Here is a 14,190-nt window from a genome sequence, read left to right as displayed (position 1 = left end):
ACAGAGGTGTTGTCTTTTTCATACTGGGTATTTGAACTACTCAGTCTCATGTGTTCGTGTCAGAGGTTGTGTGTCACATCATTTTGCTAGCTGGGTTAACGTGAGCTGCTATTTAACAGCTTTGGCCCGGATGATGAAGACGACGATGACTAAAATGTCCGATGGGGAAATAAACCAAAAAGAAAAGAATGATGGCACATCACATGGATTATATTGACAGACCTTTAAATGTCTTTACAGGTCAAACACAAGCGGAATCATTTTCCTTTCTTTGCTCCACTCTGTGCGTCGCAGTTAGTGCCGCTTTTTGTAAATCACACCTCATGTCCAACTAGCGACTTTTTGTTGTTGTTGAGTGCTCCGCAATTTATTGTGCAACTGCTCTGAGCGCAGTTTTCAGAGAGGCGCTGTTTAATATGTCTTCTGTGTGTCTGCTGGGGTAGGACCCGGGGTCTTAGACTCTTGTTTTGAACGAGGCTGATTATCATAGAGTGACTGGTTGTGTCATTTAAACAGCACTGACGCTCACAGACGCTGTTTGCTCAGAGAGCTGTGCTGGTGCATGTTGTGATGACTTTGTAAGAACGAGTCGCAGTATGGGCAGAGCGTTGCTGATTGCTGAAAGGAGACGGTGAATTAACAGAAGCGTGTGTGGTTTGCGTGTGCTTGTTATTGCTGCTAAATGCTATTGAAGAGATGTTGGGTAGTCTTTCGACTCGGCCTGGATTCTTGGAGGTCAAAAGAATAGTGTATAGTGAACTCTGCTTGCAGGTTACATGACCCTAAATAACTGGTCATGGTAGACATGGCTTCTTGGGTCTCCTCTCCTCTCCTCACCGGGCTCTGAAGTGTTTCAGGTCGTCTGCCCCCGCACCCCCTCTGACATGCTGCTGTCCCTCCGACCACTCAGCCCTGACACACACGTGTATCTATTTTTAAGACGCCCCCCCCCCCCCCAGAGCTGAGTGATTTGCTTAACTCATCCCTCAGAGAGCCTGCCTATTTTGTAATAGGCTGCAGAATCAATATACAGGACTAAGCTCATGGGGGTGGGCCCAATTGGATCACATTGGTCCATCCAACAGAAACTATTGTAATTTATTCAGAATTCTGCTTCAGAAAATGTGTGCTCAAACAGGCCGTTTGGAGATGTTCCCTTCATGACATCACAAAGGGCAGTAGCCCCTCCCCCAGGTGGGTGACACTCCCACAGCTAGGTGTTTGTTCTGCCCTCTGAGTCTGCCTTCTCACCGTAAACAATAGGACATGGAGCCAGAAAGCAGCGAGTACACCCGAGCCCTTCCAGAGAGGGGGCGTGGGCAGACACAGCTCATTTACATATTTAAAGCTACAGACACAGAAACAGCCTGTTCTGAGCAGGGCTGAAATAGAGGGGTTTATAGACATGATCAAATACAGGATCAGAGTGGATTTACAACAACACACTTCACACACATGATGAAGAGGAGCGAGGACACTGATTTAAAGTTGAGGAGGAGGAGATCATGTGACCTTTAAGTTCAGGTATCAAAACTTGGTAATGTATCACACCTTCAGTCTGTACACCTCTAACGTCTCTGCACCCTGGATCAGATCTGCTTTCCAGAGCAGCTTTCAGGCAAAAGTGAGCCACTGTGCATGAGAAGTGAATAACTCTGCTCGCCTGCCAAAACTCTCCAGAGGGAGGAAGGGAGGGAGGGAGGAAGGTGGAAAAAAAAAGTGAAAGACTGGGAGGAATCAGGAAGGTCAGAGGGAGGAGCGAAACAGAGACACGCTGGAAGAGGGAGGGCTGGGAGTGAAAAGAAGTCATTCTGAGAGGGCACCTGTAGAGAGGGCAGGAAGACGAAGTTAGAGAGGGGGTTTGGACAGAAACCCCCTCTCCCTTTTTTCCTGTACGCAGTTTTGCATTTAGTTGACAATTCAGCATGGGGAATCGAGGGTCTCAAGAGCAGCACGACTCCGAGGGTAGGTCTTGGCACTCCCTCACCTACCTTTTTCCAGTCTCCTTCCTCACTTTAGTCGTGTTGTTTCAAGTATTAACCACCCTGTAAAATCTCCTCCTGTTTTCTTGGTTTCTGGGTTTGTGCGTGCTCCTTTCTCCGACCGTCTGCCCGTCTTCACTCTCTCTCTTCCCTTGGCCGGTGTGGGGTTTTGACTATATTTAGGCCGTGCTGCTCCTGGTCAACAATGCAGACTCAGTAATGTGAGTTAGACTGAAATGCCTGCAGAGGGGGAGCGAGGCCAAGCAGGAGCTAGCTTAGCACTGGGCTGAAAGAGAGGCCTCTTCATTTTGAGGACTTTTTTTTTTTTTGCCCCAGTTCTTTGAAAGTGAGCCACTGGTTCTGAAGTGTAGCTGAGGCCAGTTACAAGGCCAGGTAATCTCGCTGAATGGCTGGTTGTCTTGTTGACATTATTGACTGGCTGAGCCAACAGATGTTCTTTGGACTTGTGGTAGCTTTTTTTTTTTTTCTTGGCCAGCATGGCAGCAGCTTTCTCACTGAGGTTGTGAATGCGTTGAGTCCTTAACCTTTGGAAAAATATGTCTGACCCTCCGTCCATTTTGCTCTGCTGGACGGAGGGTCAGTCTGCTTCTGATAACTTTAGGCCAACATGGGGGGGTTATTTTAAAGCTTTGAGGCGATGATGTTGCCCCCTCAAGTTGTTTTCAACTTGTTGCTTGACAAACAGATTGACGTTATTTTTAGAGCGAGTACTCTACTGCGAAATGGGCCTGGAGGAAATGAAGCACATTGAGTTTGTGGAACTGTGAGTGATGGGGAGAATGGTAAATTGTTTAATTACATTCACCTGATGCTTGACGGCAGTCATCTGTTACTCCACATGGAGGCATGTGGTGCAAAATCCCAGTACTTTAATTTTGAAAAGATCGCTTAAAGCTCCTGTGACGACTTTCTAGCTGCTTATGAAACAGACTGACATTCATGCCAGCGCCTCTTCATGACCTACAAACGAGACAACCAGCGAGCAGATTTATTATTTCTATTTTGTGAAATCTAATGCCTGTGAACGCTGCATTAGGGTCGTGGTCAGACTGTTTAATTTGACTGTTGCTGACTTGCTGAGACATAATCAAGGGACACGATGATCCCCTGTCTGTCCCGCCTTCAGAGGTTGTAACAGAGGCGTTACAGAGGACTCCTCTGTAACGCCTCTGTTACAACCTCTGAGAGGAGAGACGAGATCAGCTGAGCCAGCAGAGCAGCACAGCGCTGCGTGTGTGTGGAGAAAGAGCAGCTTCACTTTAAGAGAAGACTGAGCTTTATTTTGAAGGGACAAAGGAGCAGCTTCACTTCAGGAAGAGACTGAGCTTTATTTTGAAGGGATAATGGAGAAGCTTCACTTTCGGAGAAGACTGAGCTTTATTTTGAAGGGATAATGGAGCAGCTTCACTTTAGGAGAAGACTGAGTTTTATTTTGAAGGGACAAAGGAGCAGCTTCACTTTCGGAGAAGACTGAGCTTTATTTTGAAGGGATAATGGAGCAGCTTCACTTTCGGAGAAGACTGAGTTTTATTTTGAAGGGATAATGGAGCAGCTTCACTTTCGGAGAAGACTGAGCTTTATTTTGAAGGGATAATGGAGCAGCTTCACTTTAGGAGAAGACTGAGTTTTATTTTGAAGGGACAAAGGAGCAGCTTCACTTCAGGAAGAGACTGAGCTTTATTTTGAAGGGATAATGGAGAAGCTTCACTTTATGATAAGACTGGGTTTTATTTTGAAGGGACAAGCGACCATCTCTACAGACTGTTTGCACGCCACCTCTACAGACTATGGACTGAGCTACTGCCGCCCGTTGACTTCAGCTAACTTCACTTTACTGACTTTGTGTTTTCTTTTCGAGTCCTGTTCGTCAGATACAGGCACAACGCTCCGGTCTCTCTCTCTCTCTCGTGTGAGCACGCCTTCACACTTTTTGTGTGCGTGGTATCATAACACTGCAAAGTGTCTCTCAGCTCACTGAAGCACAAACTCAGACGTTGTCGATTTTGCGATCGAGGACATGAATCTTACTCAGTCTGGTTGCACCGGCGTTCGTGCAGTGAAAAAAAAAAAACAGTATTTCAAAAAATGGACAATTACCTCATGTTATATATATATATATATATATATATATATATATATATATATATGATGAATATCTTATCTTTCTCTCTCCGCTCCACAGCAGGGGCTTACTACCCCGCCCAGCCTCAGTTCACCCCCTCGGTCCAGGCGGCTCCGGTTATTATGAACCCCGCCCCTCAACAGCAGCAGCCACCGCCTCAGCCTCCGCAGCACATCGCCACCAAACGGGAACGCAAACAGGTATGGTCAGACCCACTTCTAAAGTTTTGTCTCTGTGCTTCTCCACCGATCCAAGTACCAGCGTGTGGCTTTCTCTAAGAGCAGGCCGCACGCTGGCCGACCACGGAGAATCCTTCTTCCCTGCAGCGCTCACACGTTTACTAACACTGACTTCCTGTGGATAGTTTAAGACAATGCTTGCTGTCATCCAAATCAAAGCATCAGTGTTAGCTGGAGGTTTGTTTCATGACAGATTAACGAGGGCATGCCTTCTGTTGCCGTGGTGATTTCAGACGGCGTCAGGGATGTAACCTGCTCACGGCTCTGTTCACACTGTGCAAGTGTGTGATGTCAGACATGTCAGAAATTCCATCCGACAGATCGGCGCAGCTGATTGGTGATCAGTCGTCCTGCCTCTGTGTACACTGCACGGCTGATGGCGGGCACAGAGAGAAGAGAGTGGCGTCGGGCCGATAACAACCCAACATTATCTGACAGGCAGCTGGACCTGTTTTTACCTCTTTAAGAAAGAAGCTAAACCTCAGATGGGATGCTGTAAACGAGAAGAGTTCGCCAGGACGAGGCTGTCTCTCTCTCTCTCTCTCTCTCTCTCTCTCTTTCTCTCTCTCCCTCTCTCTCTCTCTCTCCCTCTCAGTCTCTGTCTCTGTCTCTCTCTCTGTCTCCCTCCCTCCCCCTCTCAGTCCCTCCCTCTCTCTCTCTGTCTCTCTCTCCCTCTCTCTCTCTGTTCTCTCTCTCCCTCTCTGTTCTCTCTCTCTATCTGTCTCTCTCTCTATCTGTCTCTCTCTCTCTCTCTGTCTCTCTCTCTGTCTGTCTCTCTCTCTCTGTGTCTCTCTCTCTGTCTCTCTCTCTGTCTCTCTCTGTCTCTCTCTGTCTCTCTCTCTGTCTCTCTCTCTCTCTCTCTCTCTCTCTCTCTCTCTCCCTCTCCCTGGACTGTAGACTTGTTTGTTTTCCTCTTGGGTAGGATGGTGTGCCCTGTTGATCTGTAGGCTCACACAGTGGCACGGCGTTATATAAATAAAACAACTCTTGGTCTGCTCCTACACTACCTCTTGTGTTTTTATCACGCAGAAAAGTAGTCTTTGTGTTCTCAGGACGTCTTTGTGCTCGCTGTCCCAAACACTCGGTACATGTTCGGCTTTCTGCTGACTGTCTCGGCCTGGTCTCCCTTTTTTTCTCTTCTTACTCTGGGAGGGTATAGATACAGTCTGCTATGGGGTTCAGTTAAAGACCTGAAAGTGATCATGCTGAACCTGACCTTAACCCCCCCCCCCCCCCCCCCTCCAAGGTCCACAGTATGTCTAGTGTTTCCTCTGCTTCGTAAGATGGCCCTCGCCTGGTATGTGGTAGCTCTCTGTGAAGCGAAGCCCAAGTTTGTGCCTCTCACTCATGTAATCAGCGTTTTAACGTCACACTCGATGTGATGCATCTACGTTCGTCTCCTCCATGAGGTTCGGGCTTTGCTTGAATTCTGTCTCACGTGACGAGACTTTCTTCCTTTATCTGGTGAAACTTCCTCACGCTAAGAGAGAGAAATGAAAACCCTTTGTAGAATACTGAATACAAAACAAACTGCTGTTAGGCCACGCCTCCTCTGTACTGAAGACTCGAGCTACCTGTGTGCTGCATTATGTTAGGATGCTAATACTAGCGCTCTTTATTTCGCTGGTAGCTTCAATCACCTGTATGCTGAATTTTGTTAGCATGCTAATGTTAGTGCTCTTTAGTTAAGTGCTAGCTTTTATCACCTGTGTGCAGCATTATGTTAGCTTGCTAATGTTAGCGCTCTTTAGTTAGCTGGTAGCTTCAATCACCTGTGTGCTGCATTATGTTAGTGTGGTAATGTTAGCGCTCTTTAGTTAGCTGGTAGCTTCAATCACCTGTGTGCTGCATTATGTTAGTGTGCTAATGTTAGCGCTCTTTAATTAGCTGGTAGCTTCAATCACCTGTGTGCTGCATTATGTTAGTGTGCTAATGTTAGCGCTCTTTAATTAGCTGGTAGCTTCAATCACCTGTGTGCTGCATTATGTTAGTGTGCTAATGTTAGCGCTCTTTAGTTAGCTGGTAGCTTCAATCACCTGTGTGCTGCATTATGTTAGCTTGCTAATGTTAGCGCTCTTTAGTTAGCTGGTAGCTTCAATCACCTGTGTGCAGCATTATGTTAGTGTGCTAATGTTAGCGCTCTTTAGTTAGCTGGTAGCTTCAATCACCTGTGTGCAGCATTATGTTAGTGTGCTAATGTTAGCGCTCTTTAGTTAGCTGGTAGCTTCAATCACCTGTGTGCAGCATTATGTTAGTGTGCTAATGTTAGCGCTCTTTAGTTAGCTGGTAGTTTCAATCACCTGTGTGCAGCATTATGTTAGCTTGCTAATGTTAGCGCTCTTTAGTTAGCTGGAAGCCTCAGTCACCTGTGTGCAGCATTATGTTAGCTTGCTAATGTTAGCGCTCTTTAGTTAGCTGGTAGTTTCAATCACCTATGTGCAGCATTATGTTAGCTTGCTAATGTTAGCGCTCTTGAGTTAGCTCATTACTCTTCATCCAAATAATCACTGAGTATGTTCTTCTTCTCTCTAGTCCTTGACTAAAACAGCTTTTATACACAAGGGGAGGAGCTCTGGAGTTAGATTTGTCTTTATTACATGTGAGAAGAAAAATTAAATGAGAGAAAAAGTTTTCATACCAATAACAAAAAATATTTGAGAATAAAAACCTTTAAGAGAAAATGTTTTTATTTCTGAGAAAAAAAACCGGAATACTTTATTTTTACTCTCAACTCTATATTTTTTTGCTATCAATGTAAAAATATTTTCTCAAAAAAAAAAGATTCTCTTGAAACATTTTTCTTCTCGCTCTCAACACCAAAGTCTTTGCTACTGATTCAGTTTTTTGCTCTCATGTCAGGATTTTGCTCATGGGCAGGGCCACATTCCTATTGGCCAGTTGGGTGAGAATCATCTTGCTTGGGATTCGAACTGAATCATCACACCGGCAGCGCAAAGACTCCCCCTGAAAACCTGATAAGCAACATGGTGGTGGGGGGGTCTTTGGAAAAAAACCCACCTGCAATTCAATTTTGAGGGTTTTTTTCCAGACATAAAAATACTTTATCTCAAAACCTTTTTTCTTCTTAAATATTATTCTTTGATAATTTATTTTCTCGCATGTAATAAAGACACAAATTTGGCCGTCCCGTCCATGTAAACACAGCTCTGACAACAACACAGCCAGCAGGACTCCAGCTTCTCCCTCACTGGAGACAGTCAGGACTCACACACACATTCACAGAGAGAGACTGGAGTTATGATTATCGATGAGGAACATGTGGATCACTGTTCCTTTAAGGCTTGGCCTGGTGTCAACCCTAAGTCCTTGACCTGGTGAAATGGTGGATTCTGTTTGACCGGTCCTGATTCGTCATCTGGACTCTGAAAACCTTCAGCAGCCGGAGCTAGAGTCCATCATGAAGCGTGAGGTTTATTCTGAGTTTTAGTCTGATTAAATCACTCTGTTTTATCTGAGGACGTGAGTTCATGGGACTGTTGTGTAGTGTGCTGTTATCGTCTGGTATTAGCTAACTAAACAAAGGTACTCCTGGATGCGCCCATGTTGCTTTTCTGACTCATAACTGGGACCAGGTTAACGAGGTGTGACATCCGAGTTTTGAGGTGAAGGAAAGCCAGCAGAAGCTGTGACTGTGAGCGAGTGTGGTAACAGTCTCATGATGTCCGCTCCCTCTCATTGGGCCACTTGGCTGCTTATCAGCAGCTGTAGGGGCCTGGGTGGACTTCGGCCCGCTCCCCTCGCCCCCTCGCCGCTGCTGTAACACTGATTTCAAGTTCCCGTGTACGCTCGCTGCACACACACACACACACACACACACACACACACACACACACACACACACACACACTCGCAAAGAGGGAAAACTGTTGATGAAGTGAAGTGAGTCCCTTAAAGAGTGCACGATCAGTACGCTCCGTTTGGTATCATGTAACATGTATACACACAGACACAGAGACATACACACACACTCTCTGTGTGTGTGTGTGGGTGTTTGTGTACGTGTGTGTGTGTGTGTGTGTGTGTGTGTGTGTGTGACCTTGGGTAAGGTGTGTCGGTCTAATCCAACAACATGCCCAGTTTGGGATTTTTTCGGTCTATACTCTATAAACCTGTGTGTGTGTGTGTGTGTGTGTGTGTGTGTGTGTGTGTGTGTGTGTGTCTGTGTGTGTCTGTGTGTGTACCCAGTTTTAGTCCTGTTTTCTGGTAACATAAAAAAGTTGTAGTTTTGTAAACGGCCTTCTTTCTTGCTCGCCCCCTCAGAGAGAGAGAGGAGGAGGGGGAGGACATGTCAGCACATAGTTCAGCTCCACGTGGCCCTTGGTCCCCTCCCCCTTCTGAGCCGGAAGGGCTGACCAACCAGCCTTCCTCTGCTGTTGTGGCACCCTCCTCCTCCTCCTCCTCCTGCACTGGTTTCTTTTCCTCTGAAAGGGGTGAGCCTTGAAAAAGTCCCCGGAGTGACTGGAGTGTGCAGGAAGGCAGAGCAGACGGGGGAGTTTCTTCTGCTCTTTGCAGCTCATTTGATAACGAAAGCTTTTTTCCCCCCCTGGAAACCCTCCCACCTACCCACCCCCCCTTTAGCCTGCCCCTCTGGCCCCTTTAACAGTCTGTTAGTCTCTGTGGGCGGGCTCATGCATTCCAATACCACAGCTTTACAAGGCTAGTCTCTTTATCCTTTTTCCCTGTCCCTGTTCTGCTCAGCGTGTGAGAGAGAGTCAAGTTGCTAGCGAGCTCACTGACAGTCAGGCCCGGCCCTGTCCTCTCCTGCCAGCGTGCAGCCTGAATGTGTGTGCGAGTTAAACTTTGGAGGGTGTAAAGTCCAGCCCAGAGCCTGCTGGGACAGCTACTCCAGCCCCAGGATGAGCGAGGCCTGCTCGGAGTATGTAATGTCCCAGGAGAGGAGTGGCTGACAGCCTGATCCAGGTCAGTGGTTTTTTTACCAGCTCGTGGTTAAAATAGAAAAGTGTGTCATTTTATATAGGAGCTCGATAGCAGAGTCAGTATGTGGAGCGAGTGTGAGAAAAAAGGGAGCCAAATAGAAAGCATGTGTTTGTCTGTCATGTGTGGACACTCCCTGTGAGCGACTGATTGGATTTTCTCAGTTTTAACCCCCCGTGTTCTGAGCTCTGCCTTTTTCATGCGTCAGGCATTTCTCACAACAACTTGTACCAGCAGTTCAGTTTGTGAAACACTTTGACTCGCTGCTCGCTCTCTCCTGCAGCATGAATGGGGACTAACGGGCTTGAAGCACTTTCAGTTGCGCGGCGGAGGAATTTGCTTTGCGGTTGGTGTTTAGATTTGGCGTGCCTCGGCGTTCACAATGAGAGAAACGTAGCATTCATTGAATCGGGCAAGCGAGCGAGTCGTAAAGTGCAGGAAAAAAGGGCTGATGACTGTACAGCAGCGTTGCATCATGGGTCACGCTGCTCTTACAGAACACTCTGCCTTTCTCCGTTTTATTTCACTGTCTTTCCTCCCACCTCTTCCGACTGTTCCTGTCATTCCTGCTCTTCTCGTCGTAACCGTGGATCTCTCCCGTCTCTTCCACAGATCAGAATACGAGACCCAAACCAGGGAGGTCGAGACATTACGGAGGAGATTATGTCAGGGGGGAGAAGTGGCTCCACACCAACCCCACCACAGGTGAGACCAATGCCTTCAGCTTATGGCGAGTCAGGGAAATCTGATATAGGACAGTGAAAAGGTCTCATACATGCAGCTAATGATGGTGTGTGTGTGTAGTCTTTAGATCTCCAGATCTCTGTCCTTTAAGTAATCAGGGTTTGTCAGATACCAGAATTTAAAACCTTGATATGATGCGAGTACAATCAAAAACATATCGATACCTTCAAAACCACAGTGTCATTTTTTGTTAGTGTCTTACTTGTCCAAACCAATTTTATTTATATTGTAATATTTATAAATAGGTGTGATTAGCTCATGTCTCCATCCACAAACACTGTACGGGGGGGGAATGTTTTGATGACTCAGCAGTTTTGATTGGATGAAGGATCAGAGTTATTCACAATAAGACAGGTGGGTGCCGTGTCACGGTTTGTCAGGAGGCTTAAAACCCGCCTCAGCCTGTCGTTAGCTTGACTCGGGCCCCGTTTACACGGAGACGCTGTGACAGAAACGCATCGAAACAACTCGACTCCGGATTGGAACTACAGACAGTCTACACGGCAGGTCTTGCCTGAGTGAAAACGATGTAGTTCTCACGCCCGGCCAGTAGTGGGCAGTGGAAGTTTACAACGCGACGCGTGCGACACTCACCAGTACAACCACTTCCTCCACAACATCCCGTTTAGCGGCGAGTTCTCCCAGGTCTTACCTAAACGCTGCGTATGGTCGCCCTGTGCTCGGGTAAAGGTTGAACTGTTTGCTGCAGGTGTTCGATGCTCTTTGGGCGGCGACACACACGATGTGTCATATCAAGGTTCAACGAGCTGCTGAAGCACATCGCACAAGAGAATCCGCCGCCATTGTTGTTTATGTTTGTTCTGGACTACTGCGCATGTCCACATGCACGGGGGGAGGTGTGGTGATGTCATCACAGGCAGAGAGTTCGCTCCGTTTCGTTCACATGGCTGCGATACGCCCCCCAGATACTCAACTGTTTCGTCTTACTGTCACGGGGGACTCTGTGTAAACGGGGCCTCAAAGTTAGCCTGAGACAGCATTTCCAACATGGAGACCGCCATCCATGGGACTCCAGCGCCCCCTGCAGGGACATACGGGGGACTCCAGCGCCCCCTCCAGGAACACACAGGGACTCCAGCGCCCCCTGCAGGGACACACGGGGGACTCCAGCGCCCCCTGCAGGGACACACAGGGACTTCATCCCGCTGTTACGCCCCTGACACATTCAGACAGAAGGTGAAACATCACAGGGGAGTAAATATCCCGGCTTGAAACGGCGTCCTGATCAGGGCTAATACCTCCTCTGCTCAGGGTTTCACGTGAAAACTTTTCCATGCGTCTTCTTTTGCTTTACATCATACATGTCTACGTCTTTAAGACACGATCGTACTGGCCTGTGCTGTCCATGCATACATGGCTGCTGCGCAACCTGTCATAATCAGACGTGTGTCTCAAACAGCCAATCAGGGACTTTTTGAAAGAAGCGTTTTTCCTTCTACTCAACTGGAAAAATAATGTGTGTGTGTGTGTGTGTGTGTGTGTGTGACTCCTAACAGACGGCGATATCTGGATCAGAAAGTCCTGCAGCGAGCCAGACTAACGGTGAGAGCGAGCCAGCTGCTGCCACGCCAGCGCTGGGTAGACTAGGTGAGTGCCACATGAATGCATTACCACAAAATCTGTATTATTAGGATACGGGAACCTGCAGTTAACACGTCTTAAATGTAGTAAGGTTCACAGTGTAGGAGCTGCAGTATCAGAAGTTAATTCCTGCTCTTTTAAAAATGTTTTTAGTGTTTAACAGGACAGTGTGTGTTGTAGTAAACGACCCAGGAAGGCGGCTGTGGCTCAGTTGGTCGAGTGTTTGTTAACCTGAAAGTCGAGGGTTCGATCCCAAGTGAACGTTTGAACATTATTTGATGGTTACTAGTAATTAGTGACTTGATCAATATACAGCTGTCCGCGTGTGATTGGGTCGGAGTCGTCACAAGACTAGAAAGCTCTCTATATTAGCCTGAAGGCTTCAGGATAGCCCTGGAGGAGCTAGAATCCTATGTTCAGAAGGAGCAGCCTAAAGGTTGATGTTGCTGCAGGAAGGACCTCTGGTGTCCTGCAGGAGTTTGCTTAGTAAATACGACGGTCTTCAGCCTGCAGGGACAGAAATGAGACCGAGCGATATCCTACAGCTTCCTCTGGATAATAAAATGTCATTTCATGCTCTGCTTCAGGAATGCAATGTCATTATATATTATATTTGTATTCAGGAAGTGGAGGCTTGAAATGGGTTTGTTGAAGGGGGGGGTGAAAGCTGATCTCTAACCTGTACTTTAAGACCTGAATATTTCTCCATGCACCGAGAGCACGACACGTGAAAGCTCGTAAGAGAGAAGGAATAACAGGAAGTCTCACAGTGTTCTTTTTGTTTTTTCCACCAGATGACAGAAGAAGACCTTCGCCCCCTCCTCTGTCAAAAACCCTGGAGCTTACTGAGAGTGACCCCGCCCCCACAGAGGTTGCCGACTCTGTCACGAACACTAAACCCACCTTGCCCTCTCTTCCCTCAGAAGCAGACGACGCCCCTCTTAACACGATTTCCACACTTGCACCAAGCGCTCCTGTTGCAGATGTGATGGATGCTCCCCCACCTCTTAGGGAACCAACCCTGACCCTGCAACAAGCTCCCGAGGTGCCTGCCTACCCTGCACCGCTCCCTGACCCCGTCCCCTCCTCTGCTGCACAAGACAAAACAGACACAGAGGCAAACCAGGAGGAAGATGAAGTAGAGGAAGAACCCCTCACCTCCACCAACGGTGTCCCAGAGGTGGAGAGGGAAAAGCTACCTGTGGTGTTGCCAACCAGTCACCTGGAGGCTCCTCTAGAGTCTCCTATCGCTCAGCCAGAGGAGCTTTGCTTCCTCAACGGTTTGCTGCTGCCGCCACCTCAAGACCCTGAAGTGCCCTCCGTCTGCACAGCAGAGCGTGACGACAGCCCGATCGCTGAGCCGGACATAGAGTCTGCTGCAGACATCATTCAGACCACACCTCCCCCAGCGGTCCAGGCCACACCTCCCCCAGCGGTCCAGGCCACACCTCCCCCAGCGGTCCAGGCCACACCTCCCCGAGCGGTCCAGACCACACCTCCCCCAGCGGTCAAGACCACACCTCCCCCAGCGGTCAAGACCACACCTCCCCCAGCGGTCCAGACCACACCTCCCCCAGCGGTTCAGACCACACCTCCCCCAGCGGTTCAGACCACACCTCCCCCAGCGGTTCAGACCACACCTCCCCCAGCGGTCCAGACCACACCTCCCCCAGCGGTCCAGACCACACCTCCCCCAGCGGTTCAGACCACACCTCCTCCAGCGGTTCAGACCACACCTCCCCCAGCGGTCCAGACCACACCTCCCCTAGCGGTCCAGGCCACACCTTCCCGAGCGGTCCAGACCACACCTACACCCGTAGAAGAGCCTGCACCTGCACCCTCCGTGGTGGAGATTGCGGCTGATCCCGTTGGTCCTGTAGCACCTGTGGAGCCCGAGACCCAAGAAATAGTTCCTCCCGTCACCCTGGAGGTCAAAGACAACAACAGCCCTCTGCCTGAGTCTCCAGTCATGGAAGAGAAGACAACTCCTGCAGAAACGGTTTCCAGCGTCGCTGACAGCACCCCAGAAACATTGTCCAGTCCTCCCCCTCCCACAGCAGAGGACAGAGAGGACACCCCTCCCCCCCAGACTGTCACCCCTGCCCTCGTAGAAACTACTATGCAAGGTCAGTAGTTACAACTTTCAATCATATTGTCGTCAATAAGCATTTCTTAATTTTCTCTCACACGTGGGTGTTCATTTTCTCCCTGTAGCTGCTGTGTCTGTGCCAAAGAAGAAGAGGAAGATGAAGGACCTGAACAAGAAAGAGGCTGTTGGAGACCTCCTGGATGCCTTTAAAGAGGTGTGTCTTCTTACGTTTATACTGAATGCTGTGACAACTTGACATCGCTCGCCTCCCAGGGGCGACTGGGGCTCGGCTGGTAGAGTCGGTCGTCTCCCCACCGGAAGGTCGGGGAGTTTGATTTGTCTGCTCTCGCAGCGGGAGTCAGCGTTGGTATATTGGTGGCTCAGGTTTATAGGATGTAGGTACTTCACCTTTTACCTGAGGTTGGTTAAAACATC

The 14,190-nt window shown here is 48.5% G+C and overlaps 1 protein-coding gene across 2 annotated transcripts in view; it reads left to right on the top strand.

Moving 5' to 3' along the window:
• LOC306830372 (eukaryotic translation initiation factor 4 gamma 1-like) overlaps positions 1 to 14,190 on the top strand; it is a gene marked incomplete at its 3' end in the record, with an annotated part of 34,118 nt that overhangs the window by 13,430 nt on the left and 6,498 nt on the right. For both annotated transcript variants that reach the window (XM_079353803.1, XM_079353802.1), the window contains exons 9-13: positions 4,186 to 4,325; positions 9,933 to 10,025; positions 11,582 to 11,672; positions 12,461 to 13,792; positions 13,881 to 13,969. In XM_079353803.1, coding sequence (XP_079209929.1) covers positions 4,186 to 4,325; positions 9,933 to 10,025; positions 11,582 to 11,672; positions 12,461 to 13,792; positions 13,881 to 13,969 — 1,745 coding nt within the window. The remainder of the gene's footprint in view (positions 1 to 4,185; positions 4,326 to 9,932; positions 10,026 to 11,581; positions 11,673 to 12,460; positions 13,793 to 13,880; positions 13,970 to 14,190) is intronic.

This window comes from Symphodus melops (genome assembly GCF_947650265.1).
Source record: "Symphodus melops genome assembly, chromosome: 10".
Classification (NCBI taxonomy): Eukaryota; Metazoa; Chordata; class Actinopteri; order Labriformes; family Labridae; genus Symphodus; species Symphodus melops.
The sequence above is the reverse complement of the archived record's forward strand: the minus strand, read 5'-3'. Positions and strand labels throughout refer to the sequence as shown.